Below are 25,397 nucleotides of genomic sequence, written 5' to 3'. Positions count from 1 at the left end.
TGTTAAAACACATGCACCTTTAAGAAAACACCGAGCGTGGTGGGGTCGACACGTAATTCTAACATTTCAGCCGATAGGTTTTGTCAGCCTCGATGTGGATGTCACAGAGTATTTTCATCTGTATTGTCTCATTTGAACCTCAGCCGTCCTGTGAATTCAGTGTGGCAGGTTATTATAGTCCCCATTTTTAATGATAAGGGAATTGAGGCTTTAAGTGTGGAATACACCTGCCAAGTAGAGGAGATCTTCTGACTCCCAATCGGAAGGTAGCCCACGTTGATCCACAGTTCAGTGATTTGTGCGACTCCAGAGGTAGACAGACACAGGGCTCTGGCTCCCAGTTGAGTTGAGTGAAGCACTTCATCTCTCAGAGGTCTGAGACTCAGATAAAACGCAGTCTGGTTTTTCTGACCTCTAGCTGAAGTCAGAAAAGTAATTTTTGATACGGAAATCCAATAAAAGTGGTAACTCTGCCTCCCGGGTCAGCATTCATGGGTGGCTCAGGTGACGCCACTTGAGATGATCATATCCAGAAGCCAGATCGCTCAGCCTGGGCGCCCCTACTCCTCCGCTCTTACCCTTAGCTCCTTCCGCGATGGCTTCATGCTGGAATCCATGGGAATTGACCAGAACTGTCTGGAAGCAGAATACTGTATTCTGCTCACTCCTGTTAGGTCTTTCTTTTGCTCTTGTGCCTTTGTAAGATTTCTGCAGGCATTTCACCTTCTCAACAAACATTTAAGATTCTGGTGTATTTTACAAAATAAATATGTAAATAAGAGCCTACTCTGTCCATGTAACTTAGTTTTCCAAAAACTATTCCTTTTGGGTGTTCTTGATGTTTTCTCATGTGGTCTGCCCTTGCCAGTTTCCCCATGAAAACAGTTCTGAGAGTAGTTCTGCAGCAAATTCCTAGTGATCTGGAGCTTAGGGTCCTGGGCCCCCCGGCCTTACCACGCTCCCTGCTGTCTTCTCCTTCTCCTCTCTCAGCGTTCACTGAACAGGTGCCATGTGTCCGGTACTGTGCCAAGTTCAGAGGGTACAGTAGTGGAAAAGACAGAATACTGGGAGCAGCTGACTGACTGACTGACGCCTGGGCGTGTGATTAGGACATTACCCACTAGTTGATGGTCATTATCAGTGCCTCCCATGTTTTCATTGTGGCACATTGTTACAGATAGCTGGCTGGGGAGAGCTGGGGAGGGCTGGGATAAAGCCATTCTTAGGTACTTTTTACAGAAAGAGTTCCCAGGTGCGTGGCGTCTGTCTCAGTACCTCTTCTCTACACACCTGCTGTCAGCTACTGTCTTGTTTAACAGTTTGCCAAAGCTGAATTTAAGGGTCTATTGTAGATTTGAGTGGGCATCTAAACCCTTGACGGACCCCAGTGTTCTAACTGGTTCTGTGTCTCTACCGTCTGTTAGACGTCTTCTGTTACCCGACTCATCCCAGTAAGCTAAGCAGGTCTGCACTGGCCCCAAGGCCCTAGATCATATGGATTTGAGTGGTTTGATGTTAATCTTTTTTTTTTTTTTTTTTAGAGATTTTTTTATTTATTTGACAGAGAAAGACACAGCAAGAGGGGGAACCCAAGCAGGGGGAGTGGGAGAGGGAGAAGCAGGCTTCCCGCTGAGCAGGGAGCCCGATGCGGGGCTTGAACCCAGGACCCTGGGATCGTGACCTGAGCCGAAGGCAGCCGCTTAACGACTGAGCCACCCAGGCGCCCCTGATGTTAATCTTATTCCTTTGTGATTTTTATCCACGACAGATTTTCCTCTCCAGGCCAGTTTGGCAATAGACCTTCACCTTCGTTAAATAAGATATTGTCTATTAGTAGCTTTTTGCTGTTACCTCCTGTTCTAATTCTAGACGTTCTGTTTGCCAGCTCTGAAACAGTTGGGGGTATTTGAAGAGCCAGAGAAGCAAAGACCAGTCACATACTTGGGATCTGCAGTGTTAGTGGGTTTATTGGTTGGAATTCTGCAGCTGCTACTGTAAGTTGAACCAAGTGTGCTTGGAGCACCCAAATTAGGGGCCAGGACTTGTCAGTGTTCTGGAAGGGTCACTGTATTTCTACCTTCTGTCTTTTTGCCAGTCTGACTGGAGTCCCCATTCGGGCAAAATAATTAAGTTTTTGACTTTGTAATATGAAGGGTTTGAGGCAGAAGTGGTCAAGTCGTGCCTTGTATATAAAAAAAAGAATAATCAGACGTCGAGCTTATTTTTTTCAATGTAGAAAATTTCAAATGTATTTTGTTTTTTTAATGTAGACAAAGTGCACGTTCATTTTTTGCCTCTGTAAGTGTGAATAAGACTCTTGGTTGTTAGTGTCAAGGAATATATTCAACAGCAACGAAAAAATCAGTTATAAAACCGTTAAACTGGAGGGGATATTTTCTGTTTATAATAAGTAATTAAGTTATATTACTTTTTTTTTTTTAAGATATTCCCAGGAATACAGACATGGTTGTGATTGGACTGTTAAAGCACTTCATGTCTTACCATTAGGTGGCATCTTTATAATTTGAAAGTTATTTCTGTGTTTTATGCAAATCAGTCATAGCTAAGCTTTGTTAAGTAGAGTAAGCAGAGGGGTATGTTTGTGTGGGGTTTTATAGTTCAACAACTGTTTGTGGGTGTATTTTCTCATTTAAACGTTGTAACACCTCCAAGTCTTAGAGAGGTAAGTGTCCTGAGGTCTGGCAGCTGCTGTGTGGTGGGCCAGGGGCTCACACTGGTGCCCCTTCCTCTCCCTACACTTGCTGCTTTGATCCCTCTGGGCGTGTTTGTATCAACGGCTCCGTGCTTCATGGTTCTGTCTCTGCCTCTAGCCTCTAAATTCACATAGTAGAAGGGCTCTAGCATCCTTTTAGAGGGGCTTGTGCAACTATTTTTGCATGTAGAAATCATTATTTTAAGTTTTAAAATATTCATGAAGATTTTTTTGTTCTAAAACTTCTGTTTAAGCCTTGAAAGAATGAACTGAAATTTGGAAGGATTGTTTCTGCGGAAGCTAAGGGCCGAGGGGGATTAATGGTAAAAAAAAAAAAAAAAAAAAAAAAAGTAAATTGTGCTCGTCATACCCATCAGTGACTTGGTTTTAGACATTTTCATGCTGAAATGTTGAGTGAGATTCTGGCATCTGACACTGGAATGTACTCGAGTATTTTTAGGACCTGTAAAAATATGGTACTGACAGGGATGGATTTTACTGTTTCTTGACCATCTTCTGTAAAGATGACTCTCATTGTGTTGTGTCTGTTCTTGTCCTCCCTCTCCTCCTCCTTTCTTTTTTAAAGTGTAACTATTCAAAATGTTTAACGTTTAGTATAACCGTTCTATTTAATGCCAGAAGGAGGTAGCTAGATCTTACACGTGTTAACAGACACAGAAACAGGAAAGTCTTGGTTAGATGTGAAAAGGAATTACCTGATGCACAATGACTAATCTGAAACTACCTGTGTCAATACTCTGAGACAGAACTCTAGGCACAGTTGCTGCTGCGATGCGTTGCTAAGGGAGGGTATGAAATTTCCTCCTGAAGATCCCCGAGAGTGGGTGTGATTCTCTTCTGCTTGGGAGCATCAGTCCTTCCCCTTACATCAGTGCTAGTATGGAGATGCCCTGGGGGCTGAGAGCCATGCACGGTGGTCCCCTCCAGGAATTTACAGGGACTGTCTCATTAGTCACTGCGTTCTGCTTCTGAGACTTGGAGAAGCTAGTGTATACCGGGGATGATGAGTGAGTTTATTTTTGCAAAGCTGTAGCCAGCTCTTAAATACTTACGGTCATTATGGGAATATAAATGGCCTGGCTGAAGTCAAAGAAAAGATGTCGGATCTCAACTTACACATTAGTGGCAACTTCTTTTTGAATAAAGAGTTCACGACCAGGGCTTCCAGAAGGTATAATAAATAAAAGAATTTATTAAATTCTGTTTGTAAAGTAGGCTCTATGCCCAGTGCGGGGCTTGGGACTTGAACTCACGACCCTGAGATGGAGAGTCATATGCTCTACTGACTGAGCCAGCCAGGCTCTCCTAAGATTTTTAAATTCTAAGGAGGAAATACTAAGAGATTAGGAAATGATTAAAAGTGGATAGGAATATAGGCAAGAAGGAAAGGGCTGGCTGGGGTGGTCCACAGTCACTCGATTCCTGAAAATTAAGTATAAGCTGCTGGCTCACTTGTAGAGTTGGTGATAACTAACGAGTGTCCTATTTCTTCTGCCCGTTGGTACAAAACAGTGAGACGGAAGCACCTTACGGCCATCGACTGCCAACATTTGGCTCGGAGTCACTTGGCTGTGACCCAGCCCTTCGGTCAAAGATGGACCAACAGAGACCTGAACCATGGTCTCTATCCTAGACCCAGAACAAAAAGAGGGACTAGGGGTATGTCTTCCAAAAATACCTTGCATTTCCAAATCTGTAGTGTGTGTGACCTTTGACTATCTCCTGGTATTTGTAAATATTGCTGCTGTGATCTTGTAGTCCTGTTGCAGTAGTTTGACACGTTTTTCATTATTTGTGAGTTTCCGTGAAAATGGCATCCTATGGTAGCGGTTGGCCAAAGCCCCGGGAAAACGTGGCAGAACGAGTTGCGTTAGCTTGCTGTACCACAGCGTGGTGGAAGACGTGCGCCAGCGTCTTGCTCCTCCTCTCTAGTGGTCTGTCACTGAGCCCACTGTGCCATTAGTTTGCTCCAAAATGCCCCCATGCCGTGCTTTCACGGTGGACTGTGCCCTTTGTCACCTCGTGCCCGGCTGCTGCAGGGCCCCTTCTCCTTGCCTTCAGGTGTTATTTCTTCCAGATCGGCTGGAACATACAGCGTCAAGTTAATATCCTTGAGTTCCATTTTCTGTCCTGCCGCTCAGCACCTGCCATGAAGTGTTTCCCTGTTACTATTATGGACGCAAGTTCGGACTTGCCGTCGCCTGGTATTTATTATTAATTACATGCAAATTCTACTTCTGGCACTTTGGTTTTCTTCTCGCCCATCTAGGTGCCAAACGAATTCCTACTTTTGTTAGTAATACCCATCAGGAGAATCCCGATTGCCTTATTTCCCTTTGATATATTTAATTTCAGAATCCAACTCAAATCCTACCTAGTCATCTAGCTATTATAATACGTGTTTGTCACGTTTTGGAACTACCATAACCAATGTATGAGGCAGTTTTAAACTCAGTGGTGATATTTTGTTTGTTTTGTGTGTAGAAGTCAACTTCTCTGTGTCGTGAGTTCAGTGACAGACACTTTGTCAGCGTGTGTACATTTCCGTGTGGAGTCCTGGCACTGAGCACGTAGCGGGTTCTTCGTGGATGTTGGTGTGATCGAATGCCACAATTAGAAAATAACAGGATTTCACCCAGATCTGTTGCCTTTAAGCCCTGGGTTTCTATCAGATTGCCCCAGGATCAGTTATATTTTTTTCCTCTAACATAGAAAAAATATTAAATCTCATGAATTCTATTAAAGGCTAATCCTAGTCTTCTTCCACTCTCTCATTTTCCACAGTAAGAATTCCGGCTACAGCCACTTCAGGAAGGAACCATGTATTTTGTTATATATTGATAAGGCATTTAAATACTTCACTGGCATTCTACGATAGGGCTTAAAAATACAGTGGTGATGCATGAAATCACCATTTGGACTCCCTTAAGTGCATGAAAGTCTGAGATCAGGGACTGTATAGGCCATGTTTCACTTTCTCTTTGTCTCAGAATTATAGGTGCTGAATGAACGCCTATTGAATAAATGTGTGGACTAGGTTAGGTATCACCCTCATCGTGTGAAGGGAATTCTGACTCCCTTCTTTTTATTTTAAAATCAGTTAATGTGTTAGCTTCACAGGAGGAGATAAAAATAAATTAAAAGGGTTTTAAGGGAGGCAAAGAGTGGGTTTTCCTGAATCCTGATAACCTGAAGCATTTTCTTTTCTCCTTAAGCAAACTTAGATTTTGTGTCGTATGAGTACGCGGCAGGAGAAGTGAGTTCTCGTAAGTGGGTGTGTTCATGTGAGCGGTTGTTGACTTTTTGTCTGTCCATTCGGGTGTTCAGTATGTACATACTGTAAGGTAGAACGTGCTCCTCAGACCATCTGGAGACTGGTGTCTGCCTCCCTTCCCATGTGTGTGTCTGACTACGTGATAGAGCCAAATAGAAATATTTTCTGGATTAAGCTACATATATATAATCAGTTGGCCAGTAGCTGTATCCTTGTCTCTGTTCTCATGAGCTTTTCTCATTTGGATCAGCAGAGGGTCGGCGGTCCTTCCTGTCTTGTTCATTGTGTGTGGGTTCTCTGTCCAGGTCAAGGATGTCCAAGATACAACACTGAATTCTTCCCAGCCGGCCAGCAGCGGTGCATCAATGACATGGCCAAAAGCAATTCTGTGGGCCAGGACACCTCTAAGGACTCGGAGGGGGAAATGATCTTCGCTGCAGAGAGCAATTGTGCCCTGCCTCAGGAAGGTGATGCAGAAGTAAGACTGGGCTCGTCGGGGTCTGCTCTGCCTGCAAGGAAGCGGTCTCGGTCCTTTGAGGACGACAGAAATCAAGGGACAGGGACCAGTCAGTGGGATGGGGTTTCTAAAAAGACGCCACGGCATCGTTTATCCCTGTCGTGCGCAAGACCCAGGGAAGCCAGGCAAGAAGCCGAGGACTCTCTGTCACGGCGCTCCGCAGAGTCTGGAGAACCTGGCCAGGAAGTGGAGGACATTGGTCCTGATCCCATTCCTGACTCTTATTACGGGCTTCTTGGGACCTTGCCCTGCCAGGAACCCCAGAGCCACATATGCAGCCTGCCCAGTGAAGTCCTCAGGCACATCTTCGCCTTCCTCCCCGTGGAAGATCTCTACTGGAATGTGAGCCTAGTATGCCACCTTTGGAGAGAGATCATCAGTGATCCGCTGGTACGTAGAACGCTTGTGGCTCTGTGATGCTTTCTCGAAAAGCACACAGGTTAGCTTCGCTTAAAACAGACCTGATTCTGTTGTTTCTTCAGAAATGGTAGTTTCCCTTTGCCTCCAGAATAATACCCGAATTCCCTGGAGGCATTTAAGGCTTTCCATGTTTGTCCTTGTGTTTGTTTACAGCCTCATTGCCCGCCTCTCAGCATATCCTTGTATTCTGTCCACCACAAGTGATTTTGTGCATCCCAGCCATAGTCTGCATATTCCTTCCCCTCTGTAGGTTGGTCCAGCTACCTCCCACCCCCATCCCATGTAAAGGGTCCCTGTATCTCTGTTGACATCTCATGTCTTCAAGCCTTCACTGTATTCCTAGGAAAGTGAAATAGAAATTTCTCACTTTCTCTTCCTTGTGCTTCTGTAGCAATTTATACCTCTGTTTGAAGCTTATCACTTTCTGCATTACAGTTTAGAGAATGTTCCACCTCTTTTTAAAGATTTTATTTATTTATTTGAGAGAGAGAGAGAGGGAGAGAGAGAGAGTGTAAGCAAGCAGGGGGAGGAGCAGAGTGGGAGGGAGAGGGAAGGGGAAAGAATCTCAAGCTAACTCTGTGCTGAGTGCGGAGCTGTCTCAGGGCTTGATCTCATGACCCTGAGATCATGACCTGAGCTAAAACCAAGAGTTGGGCACTTAACTGACTGAGCCACCAGGTGTCCCCCTTCCTTCTTTTTTAAATTACTGGTTCATGGATGGAAGACTGCTGGTCCTGTTTGTTTTTGCATTCTCCATTGTGCCTCATGATATTTTATATACAGTAGGTGATTCATAAATGAGTCTTGTGTGGAATCACCCTGGTGTCCCTCTTGCCGTTGATACAGTGGGCAGCCCATGCTCTCAGAAGAGACTTCTAGTGCTGACTCTGTCCTGTCACTACTCTGGTGCCCTGCCCTTCTGTTGGTGCTTCAGTTACACTTCTTCCCTCCCAGCTGTGGGTTCAAGGGTAAATCCAACGGCTGGGAGCATGTGTTGCTTGGCTTGTGATATCCCTTAGACTAGCCACTGGGGATAAACCCTACAAATAAAGATGAACTCTCCCTTCAAATATAGTGAAGTTTAGAAATTTAGGGATGGAGGGGCGCCTAGGTGGCTCAGCTGGTTGGGTGTCTAGGACTCTTGGTTTTGGCTCAGGTTGTGGTTTCGGGGTCATGGGATTGAGCCCTGCATTGGGCTCTGCACTCAGTACAGAGTCTGCTTGGGATTCTCTCTCCTTCTCCCTCTGCTCCTCCCCTCATTCATGCAATCTCTCTCTCTTTCTCTTTCTCTCTCAAATAAATAAATAGAATCTTTAAAAAAATTAATTTAGGGATGGAGTGCAAGGTAGACATATGAAGACTTAGTACGTTTTTCTTCTAAGCACAAAAGGTTTTGGATGAAATTTCTTATCACTCTTGCTTCATTCTTTGCTTGAGGTCTTGTCTCCTACTTTCTGAGAACTGTTCTTCTGCCTTTGGATGTGAACTGTCTTTTGTGTCATAGTATTTCTTCCCACTAAACTGAGATGTCTCCCGTGTGAACTGAGTAGTCACAGATGGGGATAAGTGAGTTTTCTCCATTCTGCTTGAGAAGATCTGGGGAAGGCCACCCCAGCTTATATTTACCTCTTGAAATGGTCGACTGATGCTGTTTTTCATCAACAAGGATGTGACATATTTATTTCCGGTGATCTGCCATAACTCTCATTTTCTTTTCATTGCTCATAGTATCTTTCTCTGGCTTTCTCTGGTTATGCCAGCCTCAAGGGTAAGTTTGGAGGTCCTCCCTCCTCTTTAGTTTTTTTTGAAGCGTTTGAGAAGGAATGATACTAGTTCTTCTGAAGGAATTAATGCTCAGTTAGTTCTCCAGTAAAGCCATCTGGCCCTGGGCTTTTCTGGGCGGGGAGGTTTTTGGTTACCCCCTCAGTCACTTCTTATTGGTCTGTTCAGATTTTCTCTCTCTTCATGAGTCAGCCTTGGGTTGTCCTTTCTTCTAGGTTGTCCAATTTGTGCATGTCCTTTTATTTCTGGTTTCAGCTGTAATGTCCCCTCTTTCATTTCTGATTTCAGTTATTTGAATCTCCTCTTTTTTTCTTAGTCTACTGAAGGGGTTGTCAATTTTGTTGATCTTTTAAGAAAACCAACTCTTAGTTTCATTGATTTTTGTTTGTTTGTTTGTTTGTTTGTCTCTTCTCTATTTCATTTATCTCTGGTCTTTATTATTTCCTTCCTTCTGCTAGCTTTTTTTCTAGTCCCTGTAGGTATAAAATTAGGTTGTTGATTTTTGGTCTTCTCCTTTAATACAGGTGTTTACAATTATAAACTTCTCTCTGAGCATGGCTTTCACTTCATCTCATAAGTTTTGGTATGCTGTATTTTTGTTCTCATTTGTCTCAAGGTATTTTCTAATTTCTTATGATTTCTTTTCTGACCCATTGGTTGTTTTAAGAGTGTGTTGTTTAATACCCACATACTTGCAGGTTTTCCAGATTTCTTTTTTTTTTTTTTTTAATTTTCTAATTTATTTGACAGAGAGAGACACACAGCGAGAGAGGGAACACAAGCAGGCGGAGGGGCAGAGGGAGAAGCAGGCTCCCCACCGAGCAGGGAGCCTGATGCGGGGCTCGATCCCAGGACCCTGGGATCATGACCTGAGCTGAAGGCAGACGCTTAATGACTGAGCCACCCAGGCGCCCCTGGTTTTCCAGATTTCTTTCTGCTACTGATTTCTAGTTTCATTCCATAGTGATCAAAAAGGATACTTTCTATAACTTTAATCTTTTAAAATCTGTTTTTTTCTTCTTTAAAAAAATTTTTATTTAAATTCAGTTAACATACAGTGTATTATTAGTTTCAGAGGTAGAGGTCAGTGATTCATCAATCTTACATAATAACACCCAGTGCTCATCACATCGCGTGCCTTCCTTCATGCCCATCCCCCAGCTACCCCACCCCCTCACCCCTCCCCTCCAGCAACCCTCAGTCTGTTTCCTATGCTTAAGAGTTCCTTATGGTTTGTCTCCCTCTCCGGGTTCATCTTGTTTTTGTGGCGTAGCATGTGATCTGTCCTGGAGAGTGTTCCACATGTACCTGAGACGACTGTATATGCTGCTGTTGTTGGGTAGAATGTTCAGTATCTATCTGTTAGGTCCCCTTGGTCTTCTGTTGTTCACATCCTCTGCTTCCTTATTGATCTTCTGTCTGATTGTTCTGTTCATTCTTGAAAGTGGAGTATTGAACTCTCCTAGGACTATCATGTTGCTGTCTGTTCCTCTCTTTGGTTCTGTCTGTCTGCTCCCTTCATTGAGGAGCTCTGATATTTGGTACATTTGATTTTATGATTGTTATATCTTCTTGGTGAATTGGCCCTTTCATCATTATATAATCTCCTTTCTCTTGGAATAGTTTTTGATACAGAGCCTTTTCTTGTCTGATATTAGTACAGCCACTGCTGGGTTTTTTTGTTGTTTTTGATTTTTAAAAAAGATCTTATTTTTATTTATTTGAGAGAGAGAGAGAGAGAGAGGAGAGCACGAGCTGGTGGGGAGGGGCAGAGGGAGAGGGAGAAGCAGGCTTCCCTCTGAGCAGGGAGCCTGATGCGGGGCTCGATCCCAGGACCCTGGGACCATGACCTGAGCTGAAGGTGATGCTTAACTGACTGAGCCCCCCAGGTGCCCCCAGCCACAGTTCTCATGTTATTTGATCTTCATTGAAACTTGGAGTTGTTAGTGTCCTGACGAGGGAAATCACAGTAGTTTTTCCCAGACTCTATATCAAGTTAGTGTTGGAACCAAAACCAACACCCAATTCTCCCAGTTTCCAGACAAAATGTGTGTAATGTTTCTACCCTACTTGCCCAGCTTTTGAATTGTGAGCTGTACGTGCTTTTCAAGTGTCAGAAGGTTGTCCATATGTTTGTGGCTTAATCTGCTGTCTCATGGCCATTGCCTGCATGTTATTGTGCATTTTTTTTTGAACTATTCAGTTCATTCCTTGGAAAAAGCTGTATCATCGATACCTGATGAATGAAGAGCAAGCTGTGAGCAAAGTGGATGGCATCCTGTTGAACTATGGTATTGAGAAGGAGTCAGACTTATGTGTGCTGAATCTCATCCGGTGAGTTGGCTTTTCTACTGGGAGGAAGACCTATTCGGAAGTCCCTTCCCATGTATTAGTACTTAGGATCCCCTTTCTCACGGACTCTGCTGTGAATGTCGTACAGCTATACGGCCACGACTAAATGCTCCCCCAGCGTGGACCCTGGACGGGTGCTGTGGAGTTTGAGGGACCACCTCCTCCTTCCTGAGGCAGAGGCATGCGTGCGTCAGCACCTCCCTGATCTCTATGTGGCGGCTGCCGTAAGTGAAGAGGCCGGGGGGGATTGCAGGCAGAGGAGACACCCTTTCTCCTCTCGAGAAAGTATAGTGGCGATTAAGTCACTTAGATGTATTTTCAAAATCCGCCCCCTTTTCTTTTATAAGAGAGGGAGTTGGGGGGGGCGGAGGGAGAGGGAGAGAATCTTAAGCAGGCTCCATGCCCAGTGCAGAGCTGAATGCCGGGCTCGATCTCACAACCCTGAGGTCATGACCTGAGCCAAAATCAAAGAGTCGGACGCTTAACCGACTGCGCCACTCGGGTGCCCCTCACAATCTTCCTTTAATCTCTGCTTTGAAGCCTTAATCTTGTCATTGGTCTCATTATGGAAATAACAGGCCACATTGTTATAGATTCTTCAGTTGGGAAGGAATCTTCAAAAGCATTTAATCCAATTTCCCATTCTGTGGAGGAAATCTGCAACAGAGGATGGTCATCTGGCCTCTGAAAGCTTTGATTAGTAAGAATTTCTTTACAAGGTAACCCATTGCATTATCAACCGCTGGGTTGTTGACAGAACCAGAGAAATGAAGGTTCTTCTACAAACACTCATGAGTCAGTGGGAAGCTAGAAATAGTCTTCAGTTTCCTGACTTAGCTTTTTTTTTTTTTTTCGGTAAAAAAATAAAATTTATTTACTGCTTATATATAATAAGATGAAAAGACACTAAAATGCTGACCATTCCCATATCTTTGGGTGTTGATATGACAGATGACCTTTTATTTTTTTATTTTTATTTATTTATTTTAAAATTTTATTTTATTTAAATTAATTAACATACAGTATATTATTAGTTTCAGAGGTAGAGTTCAGTGACTCATCAGTTGTACCTGACTCGGTCTTGTGGCTCCTTATCTAGATCAGGGGTTCTTTTTTTTTTTTTTTTTAATTTTATTTATTTATTTGAGAGAGAGAGAGAGAATGAGAGATAGAGAGCACGAGAGGGAAGAGGGTCAGAGGGAGAAGCAGACTTCCCACTGAGCGGGGAGCCCGATGCGGGACTCGATCCCGGGACTCCAGGATCATGACCTGAGCCGAAGGCAGTTGCTTAACCAACTGAGCCACCCAGGTGCCCTAGATCAGGGGTTCTTAAATTTTATCTTGGAAGCTACGTGCACCCTCAGCCTGTGTTCTGCAACCTGCAGAGAGTTGCAAATCCAGCCATGTGTTTTCGTCTTTCTGTCTTTAGTGAAGTGATTGTTGGTGATAGTGGGGGGAGAGTGCTTTCACAGATGGTTGGAGTGAGAGGACCCTGAAATTATAACCGGGATACTTGTAGTAAAGTGAAGAATGAGAAAGATACTTTTCCAGTATTTGACTATTTCCACGTTCATGAACATTTTCTTAGATACTACTAGAGTATGAGTATACTGTGTCCATAATAAGAAATTTTCAATCATTTATTTAATATTAATTGAAACATTAGAAGTTTAAAGATAATTAAAACATCAGAGTAACATTAGTTAATTAAAATATCAATCAACTTAAATAATACCATGAAGTAAATAGTCGATTGGTGTCTGAATGCCCGGGAGTTGTCAGTCTTGGTTTTGTCCCCGAGAGACCGCTGTCTTCTTTTGCGTCTCCCCTCCATTGCCCGGTGAGCTTGCTCTGACCTGTTGGGTCTGTGGACCCGAGGGCTCACACCGACCTGGAGAGGAATGGTGGGGAGGTGGGCATATCCTCTCTAGGCAAGGTCCTATGTTAGATCCTTTATTAATGTTGTTTAAGAAAGAAAACTAAGAACTCAAATCCAGAAGTGATGAGGAGAAAGGAATCCAGGCTGAAAGGAAAGGTTGCCGTGTTTCCAGAAGTCCTGTGGGAAGTTTGCCCTCGGCTCGGGCAGTCTGAGACTTGGCTCTTCTGCTGGCTGTCTGATGCGGCTTTATTAGTCGTGTTCTGGGTCTTTTCTCCCCGGCCCGCCTCCCTCCACAGGGTGTCAACGTGTGGGCTTTGGTAGCGGCCATCGTCCTCCTGTCCAGCAGCGTGAATGACATCCAGCAGCTGCTGTTCTGCCTCCGGAGGCCCAGCTCCACCGTGACCATGCCAGACATCACTGAGACCCTGTATTGCATCGCTGTGCTTCTCTACGCCATGAGGGAGAAGGGGGTCAACATCAGCAACCGGTAAAGCGGTGGGAGGAAGACAGAAAGGCCCTGCGCTGGGCAAGCCGTGGATGTCCCAGGGCCCCCGCCCCGTGCTCGCGGCGGAAAAGGGAAGGCGCTGTGAGAACCAGACGTGCCCTGCGAACAGCACGTGCCGTCCGGCTGCGAAACGGCGCTGAGGCAGGCGGACACTCAAGGCTGCTGCAGCCTGACCTGACGTCCCCTTGCTAAAAGGAGCCTTTTCCTTCTTCCTACGTGGCTATATTTTCCTAAGGAAGCATTAGGGTTTGGCTCCTCTGTTGCTCTCTTGGGATGAGATGTAAGCATTGTGGCTGAGTCTCTCCTGCCTTCCCGTCTCTAGCACGTGGGTGTTTCGTTCGGAGTGGCCGTCGTGGTTTCACTCGCCAGCAGGTGTGCACAGGGCAGCTGGGAGAGAGCAGGTCTGAAGCACGTGCTGCGTGTCAGATCGTTTTTCGGGCACTCAGGACGCCCCGTGAATGAGTCAGCCGCTATTCCAGTCCTCTCGTGGACTGTGTGTTCCAGGGAGGGGAGGCAGGTACTGCGTAAGTAAGTGCGTTAAACAAGAACATTGTAGTGAGTGAAAATTGGTACAAAGAAAACGAACTGGGTGACCGGCAAGGGAGGTGGGGAACGCTACGTTAGATTGGGTGGGGAAAAGCCTCTCTGAGGAAGTGACATTTGAAATAACACCTGAATGTCAGTTTTAAAATGACATTTTAAGACTTGAGGGGAGAGCTTTTAGCAGAAGGTGTGGATAATTTCAGGGTCCAAAGACGGGAATGAATTTGGTATATACAAAAAGAGAAAAGTGGTCCGGTGTGGCAGGACTGTAGTGAAGAAGAGGGAGACCGGCCCAGGGTTCCGTGAGGCCGGCAGCAGCCAGACGAGGGAAGCTGACGTAGGCCACGGCAAGGGGTCAGAATGAAACCCAAGCCGTGAAGGGCAGCTCTCAGAGGGCCCTGATCCCCGACCTGGAGGTGGGTGGTGTGCTGCTGCCGCCCTTCCTGGAGAAGCAGAAGGCCCAGAGGGGATTTCCTTTCTCTGGAATCCATGAGCCTTAGGAGGAACATGGCTGGGGGCGCCATGTGAGCTGTGGCCCAGTTGTCCTTGGTGGAGTTCAGGCATGGAACTCGCATGCTCCAGAAATGTCAGAGTATTTGCTGTGTTTCTGAGTTATGCTTCAGTTTATTTAATGTCAGTTATGTTGTATCCCACACCACGGCATCGAGGCATGGGACAAGACAAATACTCAAAGGGTGAATAACGTCCTTAAGCGCAAATACGAACCTGCAGATTCTCTCCATGTTCACAAGGACAGGGAGGAGGAATGGAGGGTAGGATATGTTGAGTTTTGTTGTGTTCATGTATTTCTTCACGCTTTACCTGGAGATAATATGGCTGGAGATTGAAGTGTTGTGTTATTAAAGGTGTTTGTGCTCAGAGATCACTTTCACTCTGGGGATGGGGAGCAATGCGCTAAATGTGGGCAGTTGGTGATGGAGGGAGAAGAATTTGGGGTTATTGTGAACCCAGAGAGCTTTGGAGTGGCTTTTAGCAGGCTGTTTGCCCATTTTGGGGGCCTCTGCTGACTGTTCCCGTGTCATCTTGGGCCCCTCTTGGTGGCTTGCAGGCTGTTTCCTTTCCAGTCCTCGGTCATATCTTGTTCTCTGTGTAACACCCTTCCTTGGGGACCTTTAAAGATAGAATGTTCTTCAGGCTTCTACACCAGTTATCACCTTACAAGAAGCAGGGAGCAGAGCAAAGGAGTCTGAGAAAGATGACAGTAGGTTGATGTCGAACAAGAATCGCACTACTTGGAGTAGAATTTACATTTGTTTTCAGCTGGTTCTTTTTTTTTTTTAAGATTTTATTTATTTGTTTGACAGAGAGAGAGAGAGTGGGTGCACGTGCACGCTAGCACACAAGCATCGGGGAGGGGCAGAGGCAGAGGGAGAAGCAGACTCCCCACTGAGCAGGGAGCCTGATGCGGTACTCGATCCCAGGACCCTGGGACCATGACCTGAGCCAAAGGCAGGTGCTTCACCGACTGAGCCACCCAGGCGCCCCTCAGCTGGTTCTTAGTGCTTTTATGATTATTTGTCTCTTAGGGTCACAGCTAGTGCCTTGTTCCCCAAATAGCATGTCTTGGTCTCTCTCCTTTGCCATTACGTACTGGAGCCAGGCACCTTTCCAGAGCTGGGCTTTCCAAGAGGGCTTTGGTCAGCTCTAGGTATATTTAAAATCCCTTCCTTCCTTCTTTCCTTTCTTTCTTTCTCTCTCTCTCTCTCTCTTTCTTCCTTTCCTTCCTTCCTTCCTTCCTTCCTTCCTTCCTTCCTTCCTTCCTTCCTTCTTTCCTTCCTTCCTTTTTTCCTTTTTTCCATAAAATAGTGGTAGGTATTTTCTTTTTAGAAATGGTAAGGAGTCCAAATACATCTAAGGGAAAACAAGATAGAGATTGTGACTTAATTTGAAAATCTCTAAATCTGCTTTTTCCCTATTAGGATTCACTACAACATTTTCTATTGCCTGTATCTTCAGGAGAATTCCTGTACTCAGGCCAGACAAGTTAAAGAGGAACCATCAGTTTGGCCAGGGTATGTATATAGGGGTTTGTGTGTGTATGTGTTTTGTCTTCTATTCTCGGTTCCTTCTTATACTTAAGGAGGAGAGGTGTTTTGTCTTCACAATTTCATTGAGGTATAATTTACATACATAAAATTCACCCATTTTAATTGTACAATTCAGTGATTTTCAGTAAATTTCCTGAGTATGCAACCAGCATCATTAACTAGCTTTGGAACATGTTTACCACCCCAAGGGGAGGCCTTTCGTTTGGTTAATTTTGTTCCTCCGATCTGCCTGTTTGCTTTGTGACAGTCCATCACCTGGTCTTTGGAATTCCTTTTTATTTTTCTAATTTCTCTTCTGTAATGATTATAGCAAGAAAACAGCCATCCAACTTACACATGAACAACAGCTGATTCTGAGCCATAAGATGGAACCTCTCCAGGTGGTAAAGATTATGGCATTTGCAGGTAGGGAGCTCAGCACTCCTGGATTAGAGTCAGGTTCATGCGTCTTATCCTGCGTTCCTCTTCCCTACTACCTGCCAGGATTTCCTCACCTTTGTCTATTATCCGACTACTGCAGTTAAATTATTTAATTTAATTGAATTAATTAATGAATTTACTTTTTAAAAAATATTTTATTTTTATTTATTTGTCAGAGAGCCAGCAGAAGCAGGGGGAGTGGCAGAGGGAGAAGCAGGCTCCCTACTGAGCGAGGAGCCCAATGCGGGGCTCGATCCCAGGACCCTGGGATCATGACCTGAGCCGAAGGCAGACGCTTAACCCACTGAGCCACCCAGGCGCCCAGTTAAATAATTTTAAAAGCAGTTGAGGAATGCTTGGTTTTTCTTTTTGTTTTTGTTTTTGTTTTTGTTTTTGTTTTACCGCTCCAGGGAGCATCCACACTGGAGCTCCTGGTTGGACAGATAATTCGTAGGAATTAGTTTGTGGGATGGATACCACCAGGATTGACCCAACGTGTCATTTGTCATTGTATATGCCCAGGCACTGATTGTTCACAGAGAGGCAGGCCGTGTTTCCGTAGCTCCCTGATTTCTGTCGGGTAAAGTCTGGGAGGCTCTCCCTGCATTGGATTCTAACCTACATTCCTAAATATGCCGTCTGTAATTCTGCTTTAGTCAACTAGTTGTACTTTCGGTCTCCTAAAGTACTTGGTTATCCTCTTGTCGGAGCCTTTGCCCATACTGTTTTCTACCTGGAATTCCTTCCTGCTTCTTTTCTGCCTAAATATCCTACAAACAAACAGTAGCAACCATTCAGTCAGTGCCTGGCACTGTGCTAAATCCTAACAACATTCTGGAAGGTTGGTTAGTTACCTCTGTTTTATAGATAAGGATCTGAAGCTCAGAGAAATTACAATGATTTGCCCCAGGTTAAAAGCAATTAAGTGGAGGACTTAGAATTCATAACTCGGTCTGTTTCTCTCCCAGAGCATGCCTTCCCCCCGCCTGCCTTCTTTGTCATGGTCTGTCTGACTCCCAGCTTTGCTGTTTCTTCTTGGTGGAGGCTTCTTTAGCCATTTGAGTCCTATGTGATCTCTGAACTCTTATTGTAACTAATCATCTGTTTTAACTATTTGGTGCCCAATTATTTAATAAGTATAGCCCACACACACATTTTATAAAGACTTCTGCACCGTGTCATTAATCTTCACAACAGTAGCCCTGTTAGATAGGGAAAGAGGTACTATTTTTCTTCTTTTACAGGTGAGATTTTTTGTTTCCAATTTCATACTCTTTTTTTTTTTTTGGTCTGCTGCGTTGTCATTATACTCTCATTGTTTCAACTGTGTTGGTATTGTTTTCCCAATGAGACTGTAGTACAGGAACCTTGCTTTATGGTTTTTTGTTTTTTTTTTTAACATACTCCCAGTGCTTAGCATACAGCTGAGCGTGGAGTAGGTGCTCATAAGTACTTGTTAAGTGAATGATAACTGAACGAACGAATGGTGGAGAGACAAGGCACACTGGAGAGCTCAGAATGGGCCAGAAGCATCCTTGAGTCTCACTTGCATGCTCTTGCCATTGAAGCATTACTGATGCCTAGGCCAGCAAAAGGTACTCTTACTGAGTCCCTCTGCTGGGTACCTGATGATTGTCTTTATCCTGCCAGACCCTACAAGGTCAGCATTACACACGCATGGCTGAGGAGTACACTGATGGTCAGTGAAGTCGAGTGGCTCGTCCTTCACTGCTCAGCTAGAACCAGGAGCCACGATCCCAGCCCAGGTTAATCTGGCTTAGAATCTGCCGCTCTTTTCACTACACCTTACCAGTATTGAAAAACTTGTCACGGTCTGGTCTCAAGCAAGAGGCAAGATAAGCATGGATAAGACCTGATTAGGACATCCTTTGGAACAGTTTTTCCTGGTCAGAGGGTCACCTCCTTTCCTCTTGGCTTCCCCAGGCACCGGGAAGACCTCTACCCTGGTCAAGTATGCTGAGAAGTGGTCTGAGAGCAGGTTTCTGTATGTGACATTCAACAAGAGCATCGCAAAGCAGGCCGAGCTAGTCTTCCCCAGCAATGTCATCTGCAAAACCTTTCATTCCATGGCCTATGGACACGTCGGGCGGAAGTGAGCATTGGCACTACCACCATCATTGTCTTAATTCCTGGTTTTCCCGTTGTGATTATCATGATTACATATGAACTTAGACACAGCAACACTGAGAAAATGGAATGCTTTCAGCTCCACTTATAGGCAGGAAATAGAAAGATATTTAGTGATTTGTACTTTAACCTGTAAAAATATGTTGTTTGCAAATAATAGTGTCTTACTGAGGTGAACATTCTCATTTCTATGGAACTGAGGCACAGGAAGTCCAGATGACTGGTCTGGAGTGCAGGCTGTCACCACTCTGACGGATAGGCTTCCCTTGGATGGGGTTGTGGGGGGGACACTCAGCTGACGTGCGCTTGTCCGGGCCTCCTGGGGCCTCTGAACTAGCCTTCCCTTGGATGGGAGAGCTTCAGGGAACTTGAGTGTCCCCTTAGGGACCTCTTGGAATCTAGTGCACACCATGGCGTAATGCCATCTGCCGTGAGCCACTTCATCTTCTGGGTTATTATCTGAGAATTCCTGAAAGCTGGATGAAGCCATTTCAAATCTTGCATGGACCTTGTTCAACTTCTCTGGCTTTTGTTTACCCTTAGCCTGTTGTGACATTTAAGGTGGCCAGGTGGTGTCACTGTAGGGAAGGGGGTTGGAGTGGGGGGGAGACACTTAAATACCACATTGCAGTGCTAACGGTCAAATAGTGTTCATTTGGGATGTGTATTACAGGTACCAATTAAAGAAGAAATTGAATCTCTTCAAGTTGACCCCCTTCATGGTCAATTCTGTCCTCGCTGAAGGGAAAGGTGGATTCATAAGGGCCAAGCTAGTATGTAAGACTTTAGAAAACTTCTTTGCCTCGGCTGACGAAGAGCTGACTATTGATCACGTGCCTATCTGGTGTAAGAACAGCCAAGGACAGAGAGTCATGGTTGAACAGAGTGAGAAGCTGGTGAGTATCTAAATATCTTCAGTGTCAGGGATCGAGGATAAATGGGAAGAGCCGACACGATCTGCTTGTCTTGCATTTCTTCAAAACTGCTAGCAAGAAGTCTGACTCCCAGGCCTGTGGTAGCCGTGAGGTGTAGTGTGTTCTGTGAAGGGGACTCAGACATGTTACTTAATCTGCACACTGGTCCTCTTAATTCAACCGATGAGGCTCCTTCTACCCAAGGTTTGTAGGAGCTTGTCACTGGGTCTGCAGGATATAGAATCTAAAGATAAGGAATCTCTTTTCTGATTTTTCTCGTCCTTTCAGTCACTGGCCATTCTTTGTATGACTTAGTGGTCAGTCATAAATCTAGAGAATGAATCCAGCCTTAACTGGTTCGTCATATCCTGTGCTCTAACCCCCCTCCCTACCTGCCCCAGATCTAGTACTCTGAGCAGTGCTTTATCACTGGGCTTGGGATGGCCCCAGCTTCTTACTCCTCTCTGCACTTGGCATTGTTCTAAGGCTGTCGTGGAGCCGGAGGAAGGTTAGGGGGGGCACTGCCCCTCACTGTGCTTTGATGGTGCCTTCGTTCGGACCTCTGTATGTGAGAATGAAAGTGATTTCAGGAGGTGTCTTTTCCAGGGTCTTAAACTATGACTTGCCGTATCACTTGCTTTCTAGAACGGTGTCCTTGAAGCCAGCCGACTCTGGGACAACATGCGGAAGTTGGGGGAATGCAAAGAAGAGGCTTACCAAATGACTCATGATGGTATGCCAGTTCCCGCCTCCTGATACCTGTTAAATGTGACTGCTCTGCTTGTGAGTTCTGACGCTTACTGCCCCCTTCTTTCAGGCTATTTGAAACTCTGGCAGCTGAGCAAGCCTTTGCTTGCCTCTTTTGACGCCATCTTTGTGGATGAGGCCCAGGACTGTACCCCAGGTGATAAACTATTCAGGACATCAGTAGTCTCAAACACATAGAAACAACATCGTGATTATGTAAGAGGACATACATGTGAAATAAGTTGATTATTCTTATTTGTCATAAAGAAGAGGAGCAAATGGTCATTTAGTCACGCAGAAATCCTTTATTATTTGACTTTGGATTTCAGCAGTTGTCCTTCACCAGCCCCCCCACCCCCCACTCAGGGCAAATTTATTTTTCTGTAACTGTTTTGCTTCGGTTATTCTTAAAACGCTGACTAAGCATAGGTCGTCAGGCGATTGGGACCTAGACTCACGCTGAGTAGGAAAAGCTAGTTAACTTAGAGCGGACAGTTTGTGTTGTGTGTTTTTCAAGTGGCTGATAGAAAATAGTGTGCCTTTGTGGGGTCATTTTTGAGCTTTGAGTTACAATGTTAGAGAAGACAATTTGCCTCATTTTTTATTTGCTTATGTGGTTTTTTTTTAGACTCCCATCATTTATCCGGGACTAAAAATAATCTGCATTCCTAGGCTTAGAAATGGTTTCTCTTGCCCATTATACAGTTGTTTCTTTGCATTGCCTGCGTGTCCTGCAGGGGAGACAACTCTGTTGTCCAGCATGCCCTGGCTTCGTTTCATGAAGCGTTTTCATCTCTGTCGTAAATATGGTTTCTTTTTGCTCTGTGAGTTGGCATTCCTTCAGCTCTCTTACTGTCCCTCTTATTGGTTGCAGCTATCATGAACATAGTTCTGTCTCAGCCATGTGGGAAAATCTTTGTAGGGGACCCACATCAGCAGATCTATACCTTCCGCGGTGCAGTCAATGCTCTGTTTACAGTCCCTCACACGCACGTCTTCTATCTCACACAGGTAAGAGCTCTCTCTGCTTCCAGTCCCCAGAACTGTAGAGGCAAGCATTGTGGTTCCCCACCCTCGCTTTCCCGTGGTTACCCTGTGCCAGGCGCCCAGTACGTAGCAGATCCTTGCTTCTAAGTGGTGGTTCTCTGTGGCTCTCGGGGGGTCTGCAAAGTCAAAACCGTGTTCACAACACTTGCGTGGGCCGTTGTCACTGTGTTCGCGTTTGCACCGCTGACGCCTGCTCGTGAGTCAGGGCGGTGGCACCAGATGGTGCCGGCCATCATCGTGCTCTTCTTGCGACGCACTCAGAGTCAAACAAACAAAAGCGGTTCCCTCGGGAACGTCCTGGTGTGACAGCAGACTGGATGGACTGCGGGCCCTTTGGCGTGTCTCTCATATTCTGTGCGGGCAAGTGGCAGGTGTGAATAAAGCGCTTCTGCGTATGGACGTGTGTTGGCTGTCTGACTAAGAGCACTCTTGGGATTGAGCTGTGAGCTCAGCTGGATGTGTTTGTGTGTCGTTGCTGTTTGGTACTTGAAAGTGCAGCTGATAGACTCGGGCCTTTGGCATTCCCTCAGAAATGAAGGAAGTGAGCTGTGACTTCAGGGAAGACAACCGACAAATGTTTGTTGCCCAAGATGAAATTCTTGCTTTCAAGTGAAATAAAAATCTGGAAAACTTGTGTCTGCCACTGTGAGCGTGACAACTCCTGCGTCCTCGGCTCTCTGAGAAAGCTGTCACGATCCTCCCTTTTCCAGTACCTGTCTGTGGGAGGCTGTCGGGGTATCTACAGAAATTATTGAGAATTCCTCTGCAAAGAAGATTTTTATCTTCTCTCCCACTTACTTGCTCGATCATCTGTTTATATCAGTGTGGACTCGTGGTTATTTTATTTTATGTTTTGGGTTATGGCTCACTCAGAATGGTCCTGTAGCAACAAAGTACTATTTGTCTAAAGTCTCGTGTTTTCCTGAGTATTACTGATGTTCACCAAAGCACATCATAGTTTATTACTTTAAGTCATGAGTGAATGGAAAAGGGCAGTAAGTACCATGCGTTTGGTGTTTTTCCAGCTGCAGTGATCAAGGAAGTAGGGTGTGGGGCCGTGTTTTGAAGGGTAGGAGACCGTTTTGCCCTGTGCCAAGGCGGGGAGTGCAGGGAATGCTCAGGAAGTGAAGGTGCTTGGGGCTGGCTGTGTGGGGCGGCTGTTTTAAATTAATGTTGAGGGAGTCTCTGAGGCAAGGGGAGAAACCCCCCGGCCCTCCCTCAGTCTTTTGTATAATTTACGCTTTTTCATTTGCGTTGATTTGGAAGGAAGGGTAGATTTGATTAAAAAGAGAAGTTTTCCATTGGTCTTGGGGAATGAAAGGAAACAAGGCTGTCCGGGCTGTGAGGGCTGTTCAGAATACACGCATCACCTTCTTCCTGTTTTGTAGCAAGGCTGTGGCCTGATGAAGGCTTGCGGGCAAGAGTCATCTGACAGAGGCATAGAGACGCATCTGGCCGTGGGAGGGAGAGGCCAAGTGGGTGAGGCATGGGGTTCAGGTTGCTGAGCTGGGCTGGTAGCAGTGGTGAGAAAAATAGTCTAGGTCCCGTGGTGGGAGATTTGGATTTGGGGGCAAGGCGTAAAGGAAGATAGTAACCTGAAGGTTTCAGGAGGGAAGCTGCAGTTCTGAAAGCTTCGAAGTCAAGTCAGTGATCATTTGATTGTGAGCAGGTTTATGAGTGGGGAATCAACAGTTGGGTTTGGCTAGGCCGGGACTCACGGGGACAGAAATGTGCTAACCTACTTCAGGGAGGGGTTGTTGACTCCGTTTGTTTTGTCGTTTTCCCACAGAGTTTCAGATTTGGCGTGGAAATAGCATATGTGGGAGCTACTATCTTGGATGTCTGCAAGCGAGTAAGGAAAAAGACTTTGGTTGGAGGAAACCATCAGAGTAAGGCGTTCAGTTACTCTTCATTTATTTGTTCCAAAAATTAGTTTTCCTGTTTATTTGGATTTGCCACAGAGTTTGTGCTCTCTCCCAAAAGGTGGCATTAGAGGTGATGCCAAAGGCCAAGTGGCCCTGTTGTCCCGGACCAATGCCAACGTGTTTGATGAGGCTGTGCGGGTGACCGAAGGAGAAGTCCCTGCGAGGATACATCTGATTGGGGTAAGAGTACATTTCTGTTGACTGCTTCCTGCACAGACACAAGCCTAGCCAATGAAAATATTTGGCTTCATTAGGATTATTACACAAGCAAGTATCTGGGGTTTGGGGACCCATCTGCGCCGTGACTGAAGTCTTTGCCCAGGCCGTTCTGATGATGTAGGCCAGATGTTCCTATAAAGACCCAGTAAGGACTGAGGATCCTTTCTTCCACTCTTTAGAACACTAACGCCCTTCTCATCTTTGGCCCTGCCAATGAGGCTGCCGACTGGCTACCTGCGAGTGTTGTGGTGTGTGGTGTTCGTTAGTGTAAGAACAGGGGAGCTGCCAACACAGCCGGGAAGCGTGAGCGGGCTCCACATAGAGGGTTTGCACACCTGGGTTCTAGCTCTGGTTCTGTCACTAACTTTGTGTGGCTTGCGGCAAGTCACAACTTCCGTGTGCCTCATTCTCTCCATCTCTAAGACAAAAATCATGCCTTTCCTTTACCTGGTTCACGGGGAAGTTAGGGTGAAACGACACGTGTATGACTTTTCTAACTCTTCAAGACAAAGCGATAGGACTAAAAGACATTCACTCCTTTTGTGAAAAACAGTGTTTTCTGAGGGCTTACTATGTGGGCACTCAATAAATACACTCAGTGAATCGTAATCAGGGGATGTGCTGAGTTTTCTCTCTTTTATGGATAAAGATTAGATAGCCATGTTACAGAAGTTTTGGAAATTAAGTGGGAAAAAAAAATCACCCTAAATCTCAGTATTTCAGATAATAATTTTCCCTTTTGCTATTTACGTCTTTGTCTTTATAGACACACATTTCTACATAATTGCAATTATAGCATACATACAAACGTGTGCATCTTTTTACTCAACACTTAAGCATCTTTTCTTTCACATTGTTCGTTAATGACTGTAGTAATTCATCTAGTGGTTATAGTGTAATTTGGGCATTTTTATCGTTGTAAGAAAATAGCACTCTTGGACTGTGGCCCACGCCAGACGTGGCAGACAGTAGGTGTTGTGGTCCTTCCGTCACGCCCACGTGTCGTCTGGAGCATGTGTCCGCACTCGTGATCACATCTGCTTTCCAGCTGTAAGACATGCTGGCTTATTTCGGGCTCTGTTTTATGTTAACGGTTTACGTGTCCCTTCCCCAAATGAGGACAGGTCCTTGGAGTGTGGCGCCTTGGTCCCAGGCAGTGCTCAGCACACGCTTCTAGGTAGAATGGGCTACACTCTGACACAAGCAGGCCCCCTCCTGCAGGAGCTGACCTTCTAGAACATCAGTCTGGACCTATAGACATTCTCTAGCGTAGTCCTGTGCTCCAGAGACACGGTGGTAAGGACTCACACCCCACACGTCCTCTTCAGGTGCCCTCATAGCCTCCGTCGCGGCCGTTTTTCTGTTCCTGGAAGGTAGATGGTTTCGGTTCCCCCCCGTTGGACAAGAAAGCAGCATGCAGCTCGTTCTTGCCTCCCTCCCCCCTCCTTTTCCTTTTAAACAGAGGAAGAGTTTGAGGGAGCAGCCAGGACTTAGCATTGGAGAATCCTCTGTGCTCAGGCTTTGTGATAGCCTAGTGCTTTTGTGCTCGATGAAATTCCCCGCTGTCTGTGTGCTTTGGGTGCGATTTGAGATCGTTTCCAAGAAAACATCTCATTTCAAAATCCCATCTCTACGTTTGCTTTACTTTGTTTTGTTAAAACAACGACAATAACAAAACAAAACGGAAAACAGCAAAAAACCAAAAATCCCACCAAAAAACTTTTTCAGGGGATTAAATCCTTTGGATTGGACAGAATCATTGATATTTGGATCCTTCTTCAGCCGGAGGAAGAACGGAAGAAACGTGAGTACCCTCCTGGCCGGTGCAGTGGACGGAAGCGCTCCAGTGACGAGGGACGGGAGAAGGCTAGGCTTGCTCTGAATGAGCATTCGTATTTTTCT

At 45.4% G+C, this 25,397-nt stretch overlaps 1 protein-coding gene across 4 annotated transcripts in view; it reads left to right on the top strand.

Moving 5' to 3' along the window:
• FBH1 (F-box DNA helicase 1) overlaps positions 1-25,397 on the top strand; it is a 52,601-nt gene that overhangs the window by 6,878 nt on the left and 20,326 nt on the right. For 2 of the 4 annotated variants that reach the window (XM_025853615.2, XM_073879951.1), the window contains exons 2-16: positions 4,247-4,393; positions 6,314-6,915; positions 10,931-11,061; positions 11,168-11,303; positions 13,255-13,445; positions 15,947-16,039; positions 16,386-16,480; positions 18,440-18,608; positions 19,317-19,539; positions 20,203-20,290; positions 20,375-20,461; positions 21,179-21,315; positions 23,141-23,240; positions 23,335-23,456; positions 25,224-25,299. In XM_025853615.2, coding sequence (XP_025709400.1) covers positions 4,247-4,393; positions 6,314-6,915; positions 10,931-11,061; positions 11,168-11,303; positions 13,255-13,445; positions 15,947-16,039; positions 16,386-16,480; positions 18,440-18,608; positions 19,317-19,539; positions 20,203-20,290; positions 20,375-20,461; positions 21,179-21,315; positions 23,141-23,240; positions 23,335-23,456; positions 25,224-25,299 — 2,397 coding nt within the window. The remainder of the gene's footprint in view (positions 1-4,246; positions 4,394-6,313; positions 6,916-10,930; positions 11,062-11,167; positions 11,304-13,254; positions 13,446-15,946; positions 16,040-16,385; positions 16,481-18,439; positions 18,609-19,316; positions 19,540-20,202; positions 20,291-20,374; positions 20,462-21,178; positions 21,316-23,140; positions 23,241-23,334; positions 23,457-25,223; positions 25,300-25,397) is intronic. The other 2 variants (XM_025853616.2, XM_025853617.2) reach the window with 2 other exon arrangements.

The sequence above is a fragment of the Callorhinus ursinus genome, unplaced genomic scaffold (assembly GCF_003265705.2).
Source record: "Callorhinus ursinus isolate GAN/ISIS: 27379988/994484 unplaced genomic scaffold, GSC_fseal_2.0 scaffold36, whole genome shotgun sequence".
NCBI lineage: Eukaryota > Metazoa > Chordata > Mammalia > Carnivora > Otariidae > Callorhinus > Callorhinus ursinus.
This window is presented reverse-complemented; position numbering and strand designations above follow the sequence as displayed.